This window comes from Juglans microcarpa x Juglans regia, chromosome 2S, assembly GCF_004785595.1.
Source record: "Juglans microcarpa x Juglans regia isolate MS1-56 chromosome 2S, Jm3101_v1.0, whole genome shotgun sequence".
Taxonomy (NCBI): Eukaryota; Viridiplantae; Streptophyta; class Magnoliopsida; order Fagales; family Juglandaceae; genus Juglans; species Juglans microcarpa x Juglans regia.
This window is the reverse complement of record NC_054597.1, coordinates 2,959,879-2,981,475: the sequence shown is the minus strand read 5'-3', so window position 1 is coordinate 2,981,475 and position 21,597 is coordinate 2,959,879. Positions and strand designations below refer to the sequence as shown.

The 21,597-nt window shown below is 37.5% G+C and overlaps 3 protein-coding genes and 1 long non-coding RNA gene across 4 annotated transcripts; 1 reads left to right on the top strand and 3 right to left on the bottom strand.

Annotated features, from left to right (window-relative positions):
- Window positions 1-103: 103 nt before the first annotated feature.
- LOC121252151 lies at window positions 104-3,634 on the bottom strand. Its single transcript, XM_041151634.1, has 5 exons — window positions 3,180-3,634; window positions 3,055-3,099; window positions 2,661-2,948; window positions 2,363-2,541; window positions 104-641 (listed from the first exon to the last, which is right to left on the bottom strand). Exons 1-5 carry the CDS (start codon window positions 3,388-3,390, stop codon window positions 453-455), a joined length of 912 nt encoding a protein of 303 aa, XP_041007568.1. The 5' UTR covers window positions 3,391-3,634; the 3' UTR covers window positions 104-452.
- Window positions 3,635-6,925: 3,291 nt separating this feature from the next.
- Window positions 6,926-7,310, bottom strand: LOC121252150. Its single transcript, XR_005938180.1, has 2 exons — window positions 7,249-7,310; window positions 6,926-7,212 (listed from the first exon to the last, which is right to left on the bottom strand). It is a non-coding gene; the product is annotated as an uncharacterized LOC121252150 (long non-coding RNA).
- Window positions 7,311-13,165: 5,855 nt separating this feature from the next.
- Window positions 13,166-14,715, bottom strand: LOC121252763 (allene oxide cyclase, chloroplastic-like). The gene is made up of 3 exons (XM_041152558.1): window positions 14,354-14,715; window positions 14,132-14,253; window positions 13,166-13,770 (listed from the first exon to the last, which is right to left on the bottom strand). Exons 1-3 carry the CDS (start codon window positions 14,589-14,591, stop codon window positions 13,369-13,371), a joined length of 762 nt encoding a protein of 253 aa, XP_041008492.1. The 5' UTR covers window positions 14,592-14,715; the 3' UTR covers window positions 13,166-13,368.
- A 3,900-nt stretch (window positions 14,716-18,615) lies between these two features.
- LOC121252056 (protein rough sheath 2 homolog) lies at window positions 18,616-20,288 on the top strand. The gene has a single exon (XM_041151522.1). The coding sequence runs from the start codon at window positions 18,962-18,964 to the stop codon at window positions 20,099-20,101; it is 1,140 nt and encodes a 379-aa protein (XP_041007456.1). The 5' UTR covers window positions 18,616-18,961; the 3' UTR covers window positions 20,102-20,288.
- Window positions 20,289-21,597: the final 1,309 nt, after the last annotated feature.

Genomic DNA, 21,597 nt, shown 5'->3' with positions numbered 1-21,597 from the left:
GTGGTACTACAGACATTCCTGGATAAATCAGCAAAATATAAAATCTGTGAAATTTGTCTCTTTACCAGTGTGTGCGTCACAGAGAGAGAGAGAGAGAGAGAGAGATAGCAAGAGAGAGCCATTCCATTCTGAAGGCAGAAACAACAGCATGCACGTGAATCCCAAGCTGTCAGCCAATCTTAAACCGTGACAGAAACAAAATATAGCATTAAGCTTAGCACCATTAACAGCAACACAAAAAACCCAGAAGGAAAACAATCACCAGAGACCCAATCCCTTCCTTGAGTGATCATTTTTCTCCTCTCAGTCACACTCACTGACCCTGCTACCCTCCCTGAATAATAGAGAGAGACAGACAGAAAGACAGACAGACAGACAGAGAGGGAAGAGAATCTCCCCAGCCTCCAATGATATTCTTTACCCAATTTTCCTTTTTTCCAAGTACTGTTTCTTTAGCACCCTTTGAGATGAGTTAGAAAGATATTGTAAATTCTTGGTTTCTGTTTACCTCTCTGCCTTTTCTTTCTCATCCACGACAAGCATCCACCTTGCCTGCACATTTCCCTATCTTTCTCTTTTCTCTCTTCCTTTTCCTTTTCTCTTTTTGTTTCTTCTGTGTCTCTTGTTTCTTTCACTTCAACCTGCATCCCAATGTACACTCACATCATATGACATATTTGATTGTAAGTTTCTGAACTCTATAAATGGTCTCATTCTCATATACTCGGGTAAATTAGGAAATATATTTACTAACATATGAGCTTTCCACAAAAATTCATTACTGATCTGTGTTGTGGCTTTGGTAAGCCAAGGTAAAAAGTACCATGATCGAATCTAATGGAACTAGGCTCTCAATTACATGGTAGATGGTAGAAATGGAGTTGCAAAATAACAGTTGGATTTAGGTTAGGTTAATGTGAGGGACCACCCCTGTCTCATATCATGGCGTGCATTTCATTTGAATTCAAACCAAAACGAAATTCAAATGAAAAATTCTAAACATAAGCTTCACACACTCCTGTACACAACTTAAAAATATGTGATTTTACCATTTTTAGACTAAAAAAATTAACTTTTATTAGATAAGTGTGTAAAAATTTTGCAAGTAGTTGTGTTTTTATCACTTTTAAGACAGCAATACTGCAAGTTTTTTTAATCAGCGTTGAGGCCTAATTCTGTTGTGAATGCAGACTCCATGACAGCTCAAATGGTTTTGGTGAAGTACAATCATTTTTTGATGCCCAGCCCTGAAACGCTTGACTACTTTTCCAAAAAGAAGTAAGGAACTAAAGCAGTGGTATGGCATCTTCATTGAGAGACCCAAAATACTTGATATAAGTAAAGTAACCCAAAATTTAATTCATTTGTATTCAAGAATCTCCTCTGGCTCACATAAAACAAATACAAACGGATAGAACAAGAACAGAGTTCAAAGAGATGTCCATGTAAAAGTAAATTTAAATGGAAATTCTTTTAGCTCTTTCCAAACTGATAATGTATTATGTCCTTTTCCTTCTCCCCCCGACCCCCCCCAAAAAAAAAAGAAAATCCAAAGAAAAAGTAGTACCTAGACGGGTCATCCTCCTTTTTGGATACTGAAGAAAAGCTAGATTGGCAGCAAAATGTTCAACAAAGACATAGTCACATAGACAAACTCCTGTATGGCTGGAAAGCAGGCTATACCTGGAGGAGAAACTTGAAGGGGCCAAATTGGGGAGACGTATGCATGTACGTCAAAAGCAAAGGACTTGCATATATTCTAGTAGCCCCCCACCTTGTAAGGGTACAGTATAAATATACGACACCTATCAGGAAATTCTGATTAGATTGTCCCATCTTGAAAAAAACACCGTAACTTTTTGAAAATAAGACCAAAGACCCGAAGGGGACGAGGGGATGGAAAATATGTGAACAAGACCAAAGAATGACTGACATTAGGCTGATAGCCAGAGATTTAAACCCAAAAAAGGGTCTAACATTAGGCTAAGTAATTTGTCATGATCATGAAAACCTATGTTGAAGAAAGGACGAGAATTGTACATCAGAGATTTAGTTCGAATTCTTTAACTACATAAACCATAAATCTTCTAACTATGACATGGGACAATGAAACAATCTTTCCTGGGCTATTTACTTCAGTTATTTTCATGCTAGTGGAGAGTAAGCATCCTACATTATCACTTTCATTGTCCCTACTGACAAGTTTGGTTGTCGAGAAAATAATGGACCCAAAACTTCCCAGCCCCGGCTCCTCCTCCACAAAAGAAAGGATCTATATTCTAGGAACACAAACTAGAATACCACAATCATAATCATATTCTAATTTGTTAAAAATTCAAATGAAAAATCTACAACAACATACCTCTTCTTTGGTTTTAATTTTTGCATGTGAATGAGGTGAATCTACATCTTCTAGTCCATATCGGTTCATTGCTCTCTCTATAATGGAAGGGGTCGAAGCAGGGCTTGGACTGCTTGAGCTAAGATCAGGCAGTGTGCTTTGAGTCCCCACATCTCTAGTCATACCTTCTGCTTTATTTTCTAGAGAGAGACAGACAGACAGACACAGAGGGTAAAAATTTTATAATTCTCATTCAACTCAAAAAAATCTATTCAGGGCGCGCACATAACAATGCAACTACGAGGCAAAGTGTTCGAACCTGGAATTGGCAATTGGAGTACCAAGCCTTCGTGCACAGAAGTTGTAGGCTTAGTTTGGAGTAGTCGCGAATGGGAAGAGTATATTAGAGGTGCAGACATGGTAATTCTATTTGTTAAGTTACGAAATGATCTTCCACTTAGTGTTTTAGCAGACAAGCACTCCATTGGAACCTCGCCTGACAGTGGGTTGCATATATATTTTTCTGCTTCATTCCACTTGGAGTTCAAAGCAAACCCTTCTGGCGATAAGCATTCCCAACTATAATAGCCTGACCTTGCCTGCAATGCTGCATAAATGCCCTACCATATATATCAAAAGCTAAGAGAAAGTAGTAAAACAACAACAAGAAGAAAGATATACCGCATGATAATCGTGATTGGTTCAATTCGTACCTTTAAGAGCAGTGGTAAATGAATATGTTGAAGGGTCGATTTCATCTTCGAAAACAAAAGGGAGGATTTCAGAGAAACGGTGAATGAAAACCACGTGCTGCGTGAAAGAAGAGCTCGGTACGTACCTTTTAAGGAGTAGCCAGGTGAAGAAGCAGTGCTTGAAATAGTTATGTTTGATCTGAAAGACCTTGTATCTTCTCTAAAGCTTCTGATGTTTGACGCTGAAAACCTTCTGGAATTTGTGTTTTCGCGACTGATACGGGCTTTGAGGTCCCATTCTCTTAAACTGAATTCTGATTCATCTCTTCGGTGGGACTGTTCCATGGTGGAGGCCATGAAAGTGAGCTATGACCGGACTGGAAGGCTCTTACGTGCTCCAGCTATACTCAGTTCGACTAGTTTCGCAAGTGTGTAACTTTTATAGTCACTGTTTGCAACATTACCAAAAGATGCCTCAAATAATTGTCTGTAAAGGTTGTGTGTGGTTTAGGCAAGCTTTCTGATCTGGGTAGATAGTTTCTACTTCATTAATTTTCAAAGGCAACATCTTTGTTACTGATACTGCTACGTATTCAAAATCTTCATTATCCGGATTCACTCGTGACTTGATCGCGACAAAGTGGCATGCCACATGCATCTTGAGGAACTAGGGTCATTTTCTGATGTGTCTTGTTGCAGGGTCATCCACTCTCTCTCTGCATAAAAGTGAAAGCGAGAGGTTTTGTGAAATTTTGCGTGATTGGCCTACGGATTGGTTAATAAATGACCATTCAATTTGTGGGTCACCATTTTCTCTGTAGCATTGCTCAGATAAAGGGCTCACACATCAGAATGTCACAAATTTTCTTGTTAGGACGCTGAAAAAAGAGCCAACAATAGAGTAACAACGCATAAGTTGCATTAAATATGTATTTGCAATAGTCCATCCAACTTTGTGGGTTGGGATCGTTGGATGTTGGTGCAATAATATTCTTTTCCTTATTAGGAAGCTCCTTTAACGGACTAGCCATTGTAGGTGGGGAATGTGATTGTGCATGTTATGGAAAACGTAATGAAATCGACAGATAAAAATGTTTAGATGATCGTAACAATCATATTGCATACAATGTCTGGAAAGAAAACACCGTAGTGGCTACATATAGAGCAGCTAACACAGTAATGCATGTGCTGCTTTTAATTTTAAAACACCGGCCAGTTGCTTCGGAAAGATTAAAGAACTGCAGGATTGTTGCAGGATTTAATGACCAAGAAAAATCACTTTCTAAAAAGAACAATCTTTTTGCTGCAAAATGTTCAAGTTTGCAACAGACTGAGGCCAAAGCCAACAGACTTTAGTCCCGACAAAGATAGGTTCCCTGAAGACAGCTCGTACAAGTTTTGAAGTTACAACCCCACGTAATCTTGGACAGCACTAGAAATCTTTTTGAATATTTTTGAATTCAGGAACTTTACAGCTCACTTCCCTTATATGACTTCATCATCCCCGGGAGGCACTTAGATGTTGACACGTGGCAAAACTAATAAGATCTTCTGATTGCCACTGTTTCAGTATAGGACGTGGGACAAGTTCATTTAGGTAGATATTCAATTTGGTTAATTTCAGTGTCGGCTGGAAACAGGAAAAAAAAAAGAGTGGATGGTAATTAGTAGGAAAGAAATTAGGGAGCAGAGGAGGTGGGGGACTCACTGTCTGTCCGTGTACTGTGCGGGGGGCTTTGGTGGGCTTTTTGGAGCTTTGCATGTGCGTGTCATCATATCTCTCTCAAAAAAATGAGTTGAGGTCCTTGAGGATGGAAGTGGAGGTCCTTCTTCAAATTTTGTGGAGTAGCAGCATGGGTGGCCCAGCTAGGGATCATCATGGCCGACACTCTTGTCTCATGCGTATGCAAGGTACGTTTCATGAAAGGGGCAGGTTCTGTAGGGGGTCGGCTTGGGTCCATCTGCTTCATAATCTCTAATCTTTAAGAGTTTTATCCTCTCTTTTTCTTTTCCCTTCATTGAGAGATATTTTATTTATAGATTTTATCCCTAGTGCCTACCTTCCAAGGTATTTGTCTCATCTTGCCCTCCATCTCCACTCAATTCTCATTTGCTAATATTCATTCTGAGCTCCATAAATATGAAAATGCACTTCCATGAGGTTCATTGCGATGCCACAGTCAGTTTCCTAACCCCCTCGGTCATTCACATTTTACATCCCAATTTTCGAAATATTAGGAAAATGATTCTCCAACTAGCTGGACTGCCGATATGTTGTCTTGCAGCTCATTGAAGCAGTACAGCAGACGTGGCTTTGGGCTTCCATAAAGACTCGTTTCTTAGATTTCAGATCTCCATGACGAGTATCGACTGGTTGGCAAGACTCTATACAGTAAAGTAGTGAACTCGACAAAAATAATTATATAGGATGCAAGCCATTCCACTGGATGCCGCAATGGCTCATGATACCTAAGATATATATGGAAGCCAAGAAGAAATTATTGCTGACTAATTTTTGGGATCCATTAATAATTGAGTAATGAAAATTGAGTCGTTGGGTTTGAAAAAAGAATCCAATGAGAGCAAATTCTATAATATTATGTCAATAGAATCCAAATCCAGCCCTTGCAAGTAAGGTTGTTCATTCGGGCTGATTTTTTTTGGCCCGGTCTGGAACCTGAACTGTCCTGGATTTAATCGGGACCGGTACCTGGGTTAAAATTTTTTTTTGCAAGATTAAAAGGGTCAAAACCCTTCTCGAAACCCTTATGGACTTCATCTTCTGGTGCAGCCTCTCTCTCTCTCTCTATCTCTCTCTTTGAGTTTCTCACTTGTGGCTTCGTCTTCTTCTTCTATCTCTTTTTCTCTCTCGTGCCGAAACCTTATCTCTTGTCACTCTTCCTCTGCTGATCGAAGATCTGTTCGTCGTGGCCGTTGTCTTCTACATTTTTGCTCTGTCATCGACTTCTACAACCCAAAGTTAGTTTTTCTCCATTTCACATGCTCTCTCTTTGTGTTGGTGCTATTATTTCGATTTGAGTTGTGAAATATTGTCTCTAGGTTAGTTCTTCTTGACAAACCGAAGGTTCGTATTTCCTTATTTGGGAAATATTCCCGAAACTCATGCTTTATACTTTCAAATCTGTATTTTTTTACGGTGTTTTAGCTCTGTAAGCATGTGGGAAAGGATTAGGGTCTGTTTTGGGTTTGTTTTTAAGCGTGGGGTTTTTTATTTATTTGGGTCTGTATATGCTGTTATTTTTGCTAGATCTGCTATTCTTTCTGGTCTTGGCTTCCTATTTGCGACTAGGTTTTTGTTCTCTCTGTTGATTTTGGGTTTATTTTGATGTGAATATTTGAATGGAGTAATCTTTGTGTAGTGTTTTTATGGGTTAGATTTGGATTTGTGAGACCTAGAAGGGAGACGAGTGAAAATATCCATAACCACAAAGTCTCCTAAATTCCTTATAAGATTTGGATTGGGTTTGTGAGATCTGGATCATGGGCATATAACTTCTGCTTTACTTTATGCTTTATGCTTGATACTCATTGTTTTATGCTCTAATAAGCTTAAAAATTTCCTTGGTACTCCATTGCTTTATGCCTTCTGTAATGATAATGTCATTTATGTGATGCATTGAGCCTCCTTGCTCACTAATATGCATTACTCATGACCCATTATTATGCTACCACATTTAGTAACTAATTAATTTTCTTTTTTGGTTCTACTTTGCATTACCTCATCATAGCTCGGATTGTTGAGTGGGAAGGATGTGGTCTGTATCCCACAAGTCTTGTAAAAATAGTTGGGTGGGGTTGTCAGTGTCATGGGTTTGAATTGTGACATTTTCCTTTTTGTGAATTGTCACTATTTTTCAGCTAACATTAGCTACTTCTTGTTCCAGCTTGTGGTAAACCTGATTCGGTTTTCTTTACTTCAGTGTCATGGGTCTTACTTTCTATTGTTTTCTTTATATGATATGGAATGCAACAACACCTTGAACTTGAAGGGGATACTTTGTTTACTTGGCATAAACATGTCAAAGTGTGGTGACTTGGATTTCCTTTTTAAGCATGCTGTGAGAGATCAAATGTATTGTTTGGTAGTAACATTTTTCTTCCCAAAAGCTTTGGATCTGACATCTTTGGTTTATTATTTGAGTGTCTTCCTTTTGCTATCTTTGGTTTATTATTTGAATGTCTTCCTTTTGTTACCTAGTGTTTCTGATGAAGTGTTGGGACATGTTGTTGACTTGTCATTTTTTTTGTTATGAACTGTGACTGTGAGGAACATAGCTTGGAAATGTAATTTATCTTGCTATAAACAAAAGAATTGGAATTTATCTTAAGGTGAGTTTTGTTCTCATCAACAATTTTGGCATTACAACTTTGGTATGAGATTAAAAGACTACATAGCTTTTCTAAGTATTCAAAACTTTTGTTTTTTGCAAGATTTCTCAATCAGTCAGATCACTTGAAGTTGCTACTCGGTGTGAGATTAAATCATTGATGAAAGACCATGCTAATGATTTTGTAATTCATATATTGTAATTTTGTATTTTGTAATATAATGTATAAATAACAAATAATGTAATTTGTAGTAGATTGCATGCATTTTAGTTTTTCATTTTTATATATTTTTATTATTTTAGACAATGTTAGTATTACGCTTTTTAAATTGACTTAGAAAATTTTTTCATAAAATATAGGCTTTTATAAAAAAAAATATGATTTTCAACATTTTTTTTTTAATAAATATAGGCTTTTAGGCTTTTACATATAGGGAATTATGCTCTTCAACATGGATTTTTCTTGAAAAGTCTTTAATATAATATGGGCATTTAAAAAAAAAAAAGGCTTTTAAACTTAAATATGGACTTTTATACATTAAAAAAAAAATATATATATATATATATATATATATATATATATAGTCCAGGACCTAGATTTCCGGGTTGTAAAAATCCGGATTAATCTGGGTTCCGAACCAGGTCATAACCCAGGTATATCTGGATACCCGGTTGAACACTCCTACTTGCAAGGATCATGCAGCTGAATCCATGCCAGATGCTGCCAGCATGTGCGCAGAAGAACACGCATCAGATATCCAAACAGTTAGGGTTCCTGCAAAGCGATGAACTTAGTCATTTAGCTCCAGAGAGCAGAGATAGTAACCAATTGGTTTTAGAAGGTCAGCAGGCATGGATCTGAAAATAAAATTACTCCCTTCCCCCCCTCCACCCACGCAATGCTTGCTCACACACAATCAAAACCATTAACATGTAGATTGTCTGTCTCTCTCAGTTCTTGTTTGCACATGCCCCAACCCCCCAATCCTTTCTCAGATCAAAATTCCCTTGAAATTTCCATGTCACAACATTTGCTCATGAAGCAGTTGTACATAAAAATAACTGCAATTTTTTTTTTAAAAAAAAAAAGGAGCAAGAGAAGCATGCTTACATAAACATCAGGAAGAACAGCCGGCTTTTGCACTTTTATAATGTGGGGCAACTGCTTCATGTGAAAAGATGTATCTGACCCAACAACAGAATTCAATAGGTGTAAATAACCAGCTGAGTCCAAGATTACTAACTTTTTTGGGGACAATGCCTGAATGGAGATTGCCTTTACCAACGTCTGTAGCATTCTTGTGGATGTCAAGGGTCCAACTTCATCACTTCTGAATGGCACAAAGTATGAACCTCCTTCTGTGGACTCTTAATTCTTATCTCAATCTAAATGGAATTCTGCTTCACTGCAAGTTAAAATGCACAATTAGCTGCAACTACTGAGAGCCAGTGGAAGAGAAACCAGACAAAATGAAAACACGTCATCATATAATCAGCATACTACATACGTGATGGAGGTATATAAAAAGATAGTCACCCATCTAGAGGTTTCACGTGTGTAAGAAAATAACAACAGATGACCCCGGATTTTTTTGTTATAGCAATTGATAATTTACCATCTAACTCATGTATGAACAGAAGAACAGCACCTGGTATACCTAAAAATTACATTTTCAGCAGAACGAATATAACCAAGATAAATTCGATAAATTTGCTGCAAGTATAGTGTTTACGCCAAGTTTGTCCACACTCAATTAGCTGTAAGAAGAAACTGTAATGGTAATAACGTCACTAAGGTCCAGCTAGTTTTCTTTCCGCGGATATCAGTATACTTTTCAACTGTAGTTATTGAAAAGGAAATAATTCCCAGTTACCCCTAACTAACTTGAGAACCATGCTTCCTATTTTTTTTTCTTTTCTTCTCTGGCAATGAAATCAGCATACCCATGAATGTTGTATTTCAATTGCACATCTCAAGAGAGAGAATTTAGAAAAACATTCATTTCAAGTATACCCATGTGCTTGTTTGGATTCAGAGGCAAGATGAATCTAATTTCAACTAAAAATCTCATTACTATTTACAAATCATCTTAATTCATCTCTGAATCCAACCGGCCACGATTACAAAAATTAAATAAAAGAGGAACTCCACTGGCTCCCATGTGACACTAACAAAGACACTTTGAAGCATCAACTTTCGAAGTCCCCCACTTTTGAATAACTTATTCATAAAGTTACTGCTTTTATGCTGCCTACCAATCACATCATTTTCATTATAAATTATTCTTGGATATCAAACAACAGTCACTTATTTACATTACAACAGGATGCAACAGAATCTTGGAAGCTGTATCAAGTCATCCCAGTATTTTTGCCATTTCATAGCCTTTCCTTTTTCTTTCTGGTAAGTAATACACTTCATATCTTACATTACGTGATCGCAATAAAATAGTTAGTTTCTACATACAACTCTTCTACGCTTGAGAAAAGCTATTCAATTTATCTCCAAATTAGCCATAACCACTGTCGATTGGAATACGAATAACTCAAAATAACATATACAATTCACATACTTAACCTAATCCATTCCGAGTAACCTTTGAAACTCCTACACCACCACTTTGGCCACCTCTGTACTTGGTCGAAGTCATATCCACAGTTTCCGGTTGGTCGAAGTCATATCCAAATTTGAATTCTCGACTTTCCTAACCCACGTGAAAAAACACAGATTGAAGACCCTAGCCTCGTTTCCCTCCCCCAAAATCAGGGCCCGAACGAGACTCTAATCGAGAAGACAGCTTAGAGCACTCAAATCACCCCACGCTTCAATTTCACGACAACCCCTTATCAACACCACCATCGTCATCAACAGTACCCACCAGGAGAAACAAAAGCTTCGAGCTCGAAACCGAGTACGTGGCGAAGAAATTGACCGACCCGGAGAGAAGAACCGAAATCCCGGGACTCAAATCCACCAAAACCGCCAATTTGTCATCGAGCCGAAGACCTCTCCGATTGCAAACGAACTGGGTTCTGGCGAACGAATTGCTCCCCCGCAGAAGAACATAGCTCTGGAGGGGAACGCGGGACCCACCTCGGTACGGGGCTCTACACAATGAAAAGGGTGCGCGCACTAGTATGGTTAAGGGTAGGGTTGTTGCGGTCAATTGATTTTAGCTAAAGAATACCTAAAGGTTAAAATAAAGTATAGCAATGGGTTGGTTAAACGTATAATAATTTTAGTTTTAGATAAATTGATTGGTTAAATTTGTTGAATCAAAAGAAGCTGGCTAAATATTATTTTTGAGTAAAATATTTCATTTCCACTGCTTCTCTCTCCTACACAAGTAGAAAAAATTCATAAACTTGAGACTGCTCTCTTCCTTTCTAACATAATTTGCAGCAAACCCACCATTGCCAAAAAAGAAGGCTCGACGCAGACCATCGCAAGGTATCATCTTCAATCTTCAACTCCCACATTCCCAAATAACCAAAGAAAAAGTCTAGAACGGTGTGATAATTTCTTGCGATTTATTTTATTTTATTTTATTTTTTTTGCTTGTTTTGTGAAAATGTAATACCGCATTTTTATGTTTTATAACTTCTATTTAGTATTTGGTAGCCAAGATTTTAAAGTTATTTGGAATTGGATGACGACTCAGTCAGAAAACTATAGTAGATAGGACCCCAATCATATCTCTTTACTTTTTTTCTTTCCCCCATTAGCAATCAATCATTCCTTACGTAGAACTTTAATATCTTGCGATTTATTTCGGTTTTTTTTTTCTTTTTTTGTTTGCTTGTTTGAAAATGCAGTACCACATTTTTCTTGTGATAATTTTTTATTTATTTTAGAGAACTCTGTTATTCTTTTGGTTGGTGCAGTACCGCATGTACCTTTTTTGTGTTTGTGAAAATACTCCATAGTTTCAAACATGTGAAAAACTTCTTCCACAACAAACTTTGGTGGAGTACTAAGTGCTTTCTAGAGCAGACTCACATCGTTAGATATACCCTATTTTTCTATTTATTCATAGACTTTGAATCCTTATCATTTCATCAATGACTTGTTAATGTTCATAGCTAACTACTAAGTGCTTTCTGAGTCGTCTACTAAAAAAAAAAAGGTTCGTTATGAGTCGGCTGGCAGCATTTTTCAGCATTTCCATTTTAGAAGACATTTTTTTAAGTTGTAAATTTTATCAATTCTCACATCTCTTGTTAGGAATGGATCCATCCACTCGCCGTGATGCCTACTTCACAAATCTTTTAAACAACAATGACTTTTTAATGAGTGCCAGAACTGAGATTAATGAATTTCAACTATCTCCATCCCGAGTTGAGATTATTGAGGTTGAACCGAGTGGACGAAAACCACAACGAGGTAATAATTTTACTAACGATGAAGATTTGACACCGTATGCTTATTTAGGCTTCTTAATGCAATAGTCTCTCCAATCTTCAAATATTCATTCATAAAATCAGCCGTGACACCATATGCAACATCCTCAGAGCAGCTGTTATTTTTTGAAGGGAAGAAAAGCCAAACCTTCTAAAATTATCTCGTCTTTGGACAAAATGAGGTTCATGGGCTTCTACTGCAGCTTGGATACGAAGAAATAGAGAACGACTCATTTAAAACCTCCATCGAAAATATTTGTGAGGATAGATTGGAGGATCAGCAAAATAGTCACGAAAAAAAATTTTGGTGGGCTTGCAATCGATTGCGCCTTATGAATTTACTTGATTTTTTAGAAGAACCACGTGTGCTTGATCTTTCTTCTTTCACAAGTTGTCTCGCTATCTCAAATTCTTCGTCAGAATTTTAATCGATAACTGTCATTTTGTGAAAAAGTGAACGATCCATTGAGAGGAAATGAAAAGAAAATGTTTCACAGGGACACTTGAGTTGAAATGAATGAAATTGTTGATGAAATGTTATGTTTTATAGTGGAATAATATAGCCGTTAGAGAAATATATCAGTTAAAAAATATAGCCATTAGATAAATATATCCGTTAGACAATATAGTCGTTGGAGAAATATAGCCGTTAGAAAATATACCCGATGGAGAAATATAACCGTAGGAGAAATTCAAATTAGAATTAGAATTAAAATAAATGAAAAGTTTAAAATTAATATTTTAATAGAATAGTGAAAGATTTGTTGAGCCTGATATTTGATATTATTGAAAAGTGACTAATTAAAATTGTAAAAGTGAATTTTTTATTCAAATTTTGACTAAAATTTGTTAAGCCCGCTACTAATGTTCTAAGGCTTTGCTTTCGGAGAAGGAATTAGAGCTCGAGGGGGAGGGGTAGAAGAGAAGGAAGAGTACACGAGGGCTTGAGAGATGGAATGAGTATCGAAGACGAGAGCGGTTCTTGGGGATTTGTTCAATGGGGACTGAGGACTTCTGCTATTAATTGTTCAGTAATAACACGCACACAATACATTATACATTATAATGATATTATAAAATAATATTATCTTTATAAGATGTTTTATAGTATGTAAAGTGTTCTAAAAAAATATTGTGTATCACATTTTGACGTCGTGAACTCGTGGGTTTTTCACTTATTTTGTTTTCACTTGAGTCTGTAAATTTGTAATTAGGATTATCGAAACATAATGCATAGCAAGGAACATCTTAATGCCTAAAGACACGGTTTTTTTTTTTTTTTTTTCCTTCTTTTTTGAACATTTTTCAAAAGGAAAATTCTTTTCCTTTAAATTGTCAGATTAGCACAGAGGAAACAAGGTGGTAAATTAACAATAGCAACATAACAAAATGAAGGTGGTGGGCAATCACCATCCTGATTTCCATCTCAACCAACAAGCCCATTCCACTTTCATACATGCTTCTCTAAAATCTTCTGTAAGCAATGCTTCTAAATTCAACCAATTTCGCATTTAAAAAAAAAAAAACACTCGATTCCAACAGGAATTCGCCAAAAGCACAAAGGCCAGTGCCATCATCATCATCATCAGTTAGTAAAGTTGGGAAGGGTGGCGTGGGGCTCGCAGGCCTTGGCCGGAGCGATGGGCTCGACGCCGAGGTTGGGCTCGACGGGCTTGACAATAAGCTCCTGGGGAAGGTCCTTGATGCCCTTGAGGTAAAACGTGTAGAAGAGTTTAAAGGGGAATACAATCTGCTGAAGCTTCACCTGGCCATACGCCCCCTCGAACACACCCGATCCGCCTGTCACCGCCAGGTACGTATCCTCGTACGTCAAATACGCTCCCTGCACCGATATGTGACCGTAGTCCCCGAAGTAAAAGCTGTATATCGCCTCGTACCGGTCGCCTTTCTTTTCCGGCTTGTTTTCTATCAAAATGCATAGTCCCGCTGTGATCCCCGCTCGTTTTTGCAGGTCTCCAGTATACAACTACAACAGTTTTTTAAGAATGGAAACACACAAAAAAGTAAGTATTTAAGAGATCATCAGGTCTTATATACGTAAAGAAAAAAGTAAAAAGTCATTCGCCCAAAAAATAAATCAGATTAAGAGTATTTTTATCTGTCATCGGAGGAATATTTACTTAAACTCTGCATAATCCACTTCTACGGTTCTACAAGGAAAGAGCATCCCGGAAAGGGAAGAAAAGGCATAAGATTTATTTATTTTTTTCGAGGATGGATTAAACAGACATGTAGTTGATCAACAACTAGTATTTTCGGTCAAAGACAAACTTTTTTTTTTTTTTTTTTTTTTAATCAGGAAACAGACTAGAGTCTCGGAAAATTACCTTGTTACTGAAAGGGACTAGATCGCCGAGGGCATTGACCGATTTCTGGCTCAATCGTAGGTAGGCAGGGCTTCCACGATCACGCTCGTTGAACTCGTACACGTGAAGTTCCTGGACTTTGGCTGCAAAAGAGAGACAGAAAACCAAAAGGGTCAGACAGGATCCAACCAAAGACTCTGATTTTGTAGCACAAAAATTCCCGGGCAAGTGAGAAATAATTACCGGGTCTAGAAGGCTCGGATGGGTCGATCTGGCTTTTGCAAGTGAATGATCTTCTGGATAGCGAGAATTTGGGGTTTTGTGTAGTGGATGATCGGAGTTTCAGGCTGTCGGTGAGAGAGGGGTTTGAGAGCTTGATGGGTATGAGTGTGTTGGTGGGCAAAGAGGTGTACTGTGATCTTGGGTTGGCTAGTTTGGCCGAGGAAGAGATGATTCTCAAAGCTGAGCTTGCGCAAGCCATCGGTGAGGGAGTGTACTCGAGACTTCCTTTGCTTTTGAGGGAGTGTTTGGCCAGCTAGAAAGAGGAAACTGATGATATAAGACTGGGGGAGAATAGCTGTTTATATTAACCAAAAGGTCAGGCTGCTACGGCTACAGAGGTTTTTAACTTTTTAATCATGTGTATGTTAGGTGTACGGATGGACGGTGGAACCGCCTACATAGGTGAAAGACGGAGAGAATGGAGGCCAGAGTGGTGGCTGATGAGGCTAGTCAACGGAGGCATTTATGTTCACAAAGGAAATTAGAAAGTTCCGCAGACTCTATTTCTATTATTCGCCTGTTTAATATTTTGACGGAAAATGTTCGGAAAATATTTCTGTCTATACGATTGCTTGGTAGCAATGATTTAGTTAAAAAGTGATTTTAAATATATAAATTGATGTAATTTAATATAATATTTTTAATTATAGAATAAATTTAACTAAAATTTTATAAATTTAATTTCATTAAAGTTTTCTATTTTAGCATTTTAGTAATAAAAAATCACTAGAATTTCTCTCTCTTAAAAAATAATGAATTAAGCACGTGATGCTTGAAGCATATATAGCATCAAAGATGCCTTGTGAAAGTGAACCCAAACGCAGTGCGCACAAACACGTTGAACAGCTTTTTAATTCCACTCGAGCTGTATTGAGAATTTCAGACACGCGGCTATTCTTTCTATCTTATCTTCTCAGTTGTGATTGGGAGAATGATGGCACACGTGGATTTCGGGGGCAGTAAGAATGGACGGTGTGCCAACGGCCAAGAGGATGGATCATGCTCGTAGTAATACCCAAAACGTGTGGGAATAGTCTGAAGTATCAGATATATAGATATCGATGTGCAGATATAAAAAAAACAAAAATCTCTTTGCCCTTCATTTTTTCGACGAATTTTCCCGGAATAATATTACTCGGACCAGCAGTACCACCGACCGTTCAATCATCATTAATTTTTATTTCTCAAACGCGATCTGTTAGAATATTGATTTCATTAAATTTATTTTTAAAATTTGATAAAAAATATATATATTTTTTTTAAATCTAAAACATTCTTATCTATAACTCTACGTTGAATTAATCATTAGATTTATTAAAATAATAATATAATATTATTTTTTTAATAATAATATTTTTAATTTTTTCTTTTATATTTTACAAATACACTAAATATATGTTAATTAATAATTTAATTTGATACTTAAATTATTGTTTCTCAATTAATTTTTTTTCTTAACCTAATTATCTAATAAATATATTTTGACAACTTTTCTTCTACCTAACAATCATATATACAAATTATAATGCACAATTTTTATCTAGTTTTGTAATTTTTATTCATTTTTAAACTTAATATAATTATTTTAGACGTAGAAAAATATTAAGTTTATAAAGAGAATGGTATAAAAACTACGAATTTCATGTGATTTTTTTTTTTTTATAGGAATTCATGTGATTTGAGCAACAGATTAATACACAATTTTCTATTTCGTTTTGTTTTTAGCTGCACGTATCAAAATGACAATGTTTGACCAGTCTCAATACGCGTAACGCATTCATTTAATGTGGTCCAGCCGCTAACATTCAAATAAGCATAAAATAATTGGGATAGCTATGCACAGTAGGTCTTTAAATTTGAAAATAAAGATGAATGTTCTGTAGCTCAAAGTTTTAGATTTGTGTATATAGTAAATCCAAAATAGTGATTTTAAAGTCAAATTCATCAAAATTTAAAGATTGAACTCATTTGATGAGTCCAATGCTAATGCTCTTAGATGCCTAAAACGGCACAACAAGTCGCTATGCAATGGAGATTATAGTTCTATTTTTTTAAGTAATACTCATCGCTAGAGTCCCTCTTGTGAGATTGAAGAAGTTAAAGAAAAAGTTTGGCCAAAAGTCCTGAAGTCGTCTGTTCTTTCCTTTATATTCTGCCCCTCATTTATGTCACATCACCTCTCTTTTATATCTCCTCATTCTCTCTATTTTACTTCCCTCCTGATGAGACCTCATACCTTGGGCTGGGCTTAGAAAATACTATGAGCTATAATATATTTTATTCCTTTCACGGTGAATTAAGGCACTTGAAAATACATATATAATGTTAAATATAGTGTTATGATATACAAGTCTTGTATATTCCTTTAAAAAAAAAAAAAATCTTACTACTAAACAATAAGTTTTTCATATAAGTCACAAATTTTTCTACATTTTAAAGAAATAAGTAAAAATTGTACAACTTAAAACTATACAAATTTTTTTATTCTCAAAAGAAAATTTTATCATAAGCTCTTGAATTTCTTTAGGTGTTTGTGCAGAAATTTTTCTATTTCAGAACGTTAACGGGCCGTTAAAAGAAACAAACAACCTCATGGGCCATAGAGTCGTTTTACCCTATGGGCCACACATCTTATTTATGAGCATGATAGAAGAGAAAGGCCCATGCTTAGTGGACCTCCGAAATACTACTACCGATACTCTCTCCATATCTCCATGTTGTAAACGTCGTTGTTAACCTGAGCATAGCATTGCTCCCGTTGTTCTTATATTAATGTGCTAGCGTTCGGAGTGTGCAAAGCTTCTGGGCTTCTAGCCTTTTGTGGGTTGATTTTGGCCTCAACTAATCAACTTAATGACTTAATTTGTCAACATTTCCAAAATTAATTTCTTTTTTCTCCCCTAAAACGATTTAAATAAACAAACTTTTTCAGTTTCCAAACTGTTAACATGATATCAAAATTCCAAAAAATTTATCCAGAGAGTATGTTTTCAGTCGTATGTCTCGTTTGATTACACAATTTAGATAAGATAAGATGAAATATTTTATTAAAAATTAAATAATTTTTTATTGATCCATAAACATCAATAAGATATTTCTGTGGCTCAAAAAGAGCTTTCAGGGTGATTTGGAAAAGATCAAATAAGCTTTTGCAAAATCAGGCAGATGGCCAAATCCATTTTCATTAGCCTTTCAATTCAACATCAATTATTTCCCATTCTGTTTTGAATGCTAATAATTATAAGCTAACATTTTGTGTAAGATTCTATCCATCTTGTGCAAAAAAAATATTCATGTGTTCTATAAGTGATTTGATTAATAAATAAAATGATCAAAGGCACAATCAATATTTTAGGCTCAAAGTCAATACTATTAATTTCAAATAAAGTTGCATATGATATAATAGTTAGGGTAGTGATAGGCTAACAATCCATTCATAATTTATAGACAGCTTTAATTATAAACACATCAAATAAAAAATAAAAGTCAAAATTAAATTTAAAATAATATTATTTTATTACATATTTCTATACAAATTGTTATTTAATAATAATAACTTTATCATTTCTTTAAAAAAAAAACTTTAATTTCATAATATAGTTATTATACGAACAAAGCACCTCCCAGCTGGGACTCGACAGCCTCAAAGTGATCGGTCGGACCCATGTTTTTCTAATTTTAGATAGGATACTCCATAGCCCAATTCCACAAGCATCTTCCTTAGCTACTTATACATAGCACAAGCATGGTAATAAGGGTCTAGCTGTCTACAGCACAGTGCTACTGTTCACCGTCCAGTCTTGTCCACCCCACTCTGACTAGGTCTACCCCCACACCGCCTTACACTTCGCTTCTCCCCCCACACCTCTCTCTCTCTCTCTGCTTCGTTTGCACCCACCTCTCTGTCACACCACCCCAGCCCTACACCCTTCCGTTTCTCTCACTACTCCCTGTGTACTCTTACTCCTGAACAACAGAGCCAAACAACGTACCTATCCCCACCCTCTCTAAAGTCGCGTACGTACCCACACATCCGTATCAGAATGCACCATACAACCGACAAACAAATGACATAGTCCCTTCCGCACCAGCACGTTTCTTTCACGCGAAGGCACTAGCGTCTGACACCCACCATAGCGCGCCTGCATGATAACAACAAGACGACTCCTAACACTAGCATTGCAACTATTTCTAGATGGATCCTTCCTACTCCCCTCCCCTCCCTCCCCCCAAGGAAAAACCCTTCTTGAAGGATTTATATGATGCGCACCAGAAAGTAGAAGCCCGCCTGTCTGTATATATGGAAATAAAGAGAGCTCAAGAGTGGCTAGTTGAGGTCACCTCATTCTAAACTATCCTTTTCTAACTCTAATCCCATCCCTTCACAATTCCATCCCTTAAATTCCAATCTCTATCTTCAGTCGATCGTACAGACATGAGACATGGATAGTTACTCGCGTATATATATATATATTAATAGATAGAACCCAATAAATAGAGAGAGAGAGAGAGAGAGAGAGACGGATCACCAGTGATCCCGACCATCTCGAAAGCACAAATGGAGTTGAAATGAAGGAGCGTCAACGGTGGCAGCCAGAGGAAGACGCACTCCTCCGAGCCTACGTGAAGCAATATGGACCCAAAGAGTGGAACCTCGTCTCCCAGCGCATGGGGCAGACCCTCCACCGTGACCCCAAATCGTGCCTGGAGCGCTGGAAGAACTACCTGAAGCCTGGCCTCAAGAAGGGCTCCCTCACCCCAGAAGAGCAGTCTCTCGTCATCTCCCTCCAGGCCAAGTACGGCAACAAGTGGAAGAAGATCGCTGCCGAGGTCCCCGGTCGCACTCCCAAGCGTCTCGGTAAGTGGTGGGAGGTCTTCAAGGAAAAGCAGCTTAAACAACAACAGCAAAACCAAAAGAAGAACCCCATCAACGCCGCCGAATATTCCGACTGTACTGATGGGAGCATTCCGGTAGTGTCGTCCCAGGATAAGTCCGCTCAGGGTCCGTACGACCATATCTTGGAGACCTTTGCTGAGAAGTACGTGCTGCAGCCAAAGTTCTGTGCTTTCCAGTCCCTTAATAGCAATATGGCTCCAGTGATGCCGGGTATTTCGGTGCCTGACCCGAGCCCGGTTTTGTCCCTCGGTTCTGCGACCTCTTCTTCGACGACGTCGACGGTGCTTCCGTCTTGGATGAATATGAACCCTTCCTGCACGACGTCGTCTTCTACCACCTCGTCGACCCCGTCTCCTTCGGTCAGTCTCTCCCTTTCTCCGTCTGAACCGGTCATCGAGCCGGATTCAAATCCGATACGATTGTTTCCCGGTCAACAGGTGGCTACGCTGATCCAGTACTGCAAGGAGCTGGAGGAGGGGAGGCAGAGCTGGGTACAGCACAAGAAAGAGGCGACATGGCGGCTGAGCAGGTTGGAGCAGCAGCTTGAGTCGGAGAAAGCAAGAAAGAGGAGAGAGAAAACGGAGGAGATTGAGGCAAAGATAAGCTCCTTGAGAGAGGATGAGATGGTGTTTTTGTGTAGGATTGAGAGTGAGTACAAAGAGGAGCTTAATGCTTTGCACAGAGATGCTGAGTGCAAAGAGGCCAAGTTGGCGGAGTCGTGGTGCAGCAAGCATACGAAGCTGGCTAAGCTCGTGGAGCAGATTGGGTTGGTCAATAGCAGTAATAGTCACGGGTGCACAGCACTCCATTAATTAAATTCCCCTTTTAGGTTGATATTGCATGGATTGCATTGATCTGTACCACCTTTTGGTCTGTCTAATTTAGACGAGTTTTCGTGCTATTTTCTTGAATTTCCGCTTCAATCCTTGTTATCTTTCCTACGTGCCTTTTAATCTTTGTTTTTCAAGCTTCCTGCAATTTAGTCTAAGTTTGGGTGCATGTTTCTTGTGGCGCGATTGTACTAATTAAGTAATCAAATGATTTGCAAAGAAGAAGATGAAGAGAGCAAGACGAGGGGAAAGATGATGACTGAGACACAGCCTAAAGGTTGCTTTTATGGTTCTGTCGAGTCTGTTTCTACATTTTTGTTAGGGAATGTTAGAGGAACGTAGAATGATCAATGATGTGTTATTGTTAGCTGCGTTAGTTTTGGCTTTAGCCGGCCACGTACTGACAAATTTGGACGTACTTGGGGCGCTCTTTAGAAATCCCTCGCGACCATCTCCATTTTCTCTATATACATGTATATGATTAATGATTCTGAATCGCTTCTAGTGTTGGATTGGTATCAAGCTGGTTGTTTGGAGGCAGGAAGATGGTGTGCCCCATACGACTGAACCATCTTTTGTCTGTGATCGATAGTTGAAGGTTCTCTGAGACGATACAGATGGCTATGATATGGTGCTGTGCTATGCGATGTCCTTTGGGACAGGGACTATTCAATGGGACTCTTTATTTTTTTTTTGGGTCTTTGGGTCATAGGATGTGTGGTTTTGTAACCTTACCGACGCGCAAATACACACTTTTTAACCGCACTCGCTTCTTCATTCTTGCTCGGATTTACAGCACACGTTCCTTTTCTTTCTTGTTCTTAAAATAAACAAGTTATTATTATGTTTTTTTATCTGATCTTATATTTATTCTATATATAATTGTGTAATGTCTAAGTCTGAAAAAAATGTGAAATTTATTATTAAATTTTTTTTAATTTTTTTTTCATATGAGTCGTATTTATATATATTTTTAAATGATTGCGTCATACACACGACACATCTATCATTTCTCATGTTTTTTTAATGTTTAGGGATACAGGTAAGACGTATGGCCCGAATTGTTACTTTTACCCAACAACAAAGGGTCCTTAAAGTTCTGCATGGGTTTTGTTGAGAGGTTAAAGTGGGCCGAAGATATTGGACCGAGACAAAATCTCTCCTTGCTGGACTCAAGGATTAGATTCACCTCGACTCCAGCCCTGACAGACCAAACATAAATAGAAGTACTTTATGTCTGTGGTGCTTTAATTTTCTATATTTTCTTTATTTATTTTTAATTAGTGATTAAGAAAATATTTTTAAATGAATTTGTGATTTTTTTTAAGTGTTCAGAAAAATGATTGAAAAAAAAAAAAAAAAAAAGGAAGAAGAAGTTTGCCTTTCGGCGAGGATTCTCTGTACTCTGTGGTTGTAGCAGGATACATTTTCTATTGATTTTTGGTTCTTTCTTTTGCCTTTTGTTTCCCATTTTAACG

Excerpts from the sequence above, each read along its gene's own strand:
- LOC121252151 (XM_041151634.1), bottom strand. The coding sequence starts at position 3,390 with ATGGCCTCCACCATGGAACAGTCCCACCGAAGAGATGAATCAGAATTC. Across the intron at positions 3,100-3,179 it reads ACCTGGCTACTCCTTAAAAG|ATGAAATCGACCCTTCAACA; the intron begins GTACGTACCGAG and ends TTGTTTTCGAAG. Across the intron at positions 2,542-2,660 it reads ACTCCAATTGCCAATTCCAG|AAAATAAAGCAGAAGGTATG; the intron begins GTTCGAACACTT and ends GTCTCTCTCTAG.
- LOC121252763 (XM_041152558.1), bottom strand. The coding sequence starts at position 14,591 with ATGGCTTGCGCAAGCTCAGCTTTGAGAATCATCTCTTCCTCGGCCAAA. Across the intron at positions 14,254-14,353 it reads ATCCGAGCCTTCTAGACCCG|CCAAAGTCCAGGAACTTCAC; the intron begins GTAATTATTTCT and ends TCTCTTTTGCAG. Across the intron at positions 13,771-14,131 it reads TAGTCCCTTTCAGTAACAAG|TTGTATACTGGAGACCTGCA; the intron begins GTAATTTTCCGA and ends AAACTGTTGTAG.
- LOC121252056 (XM_041151522.1), top strand. The coding sequence starts at position 18,962 with ATGAAGGAGCGTCAACGGTGGCAGCCAGAGGAAGACGCACTCCTCCGA.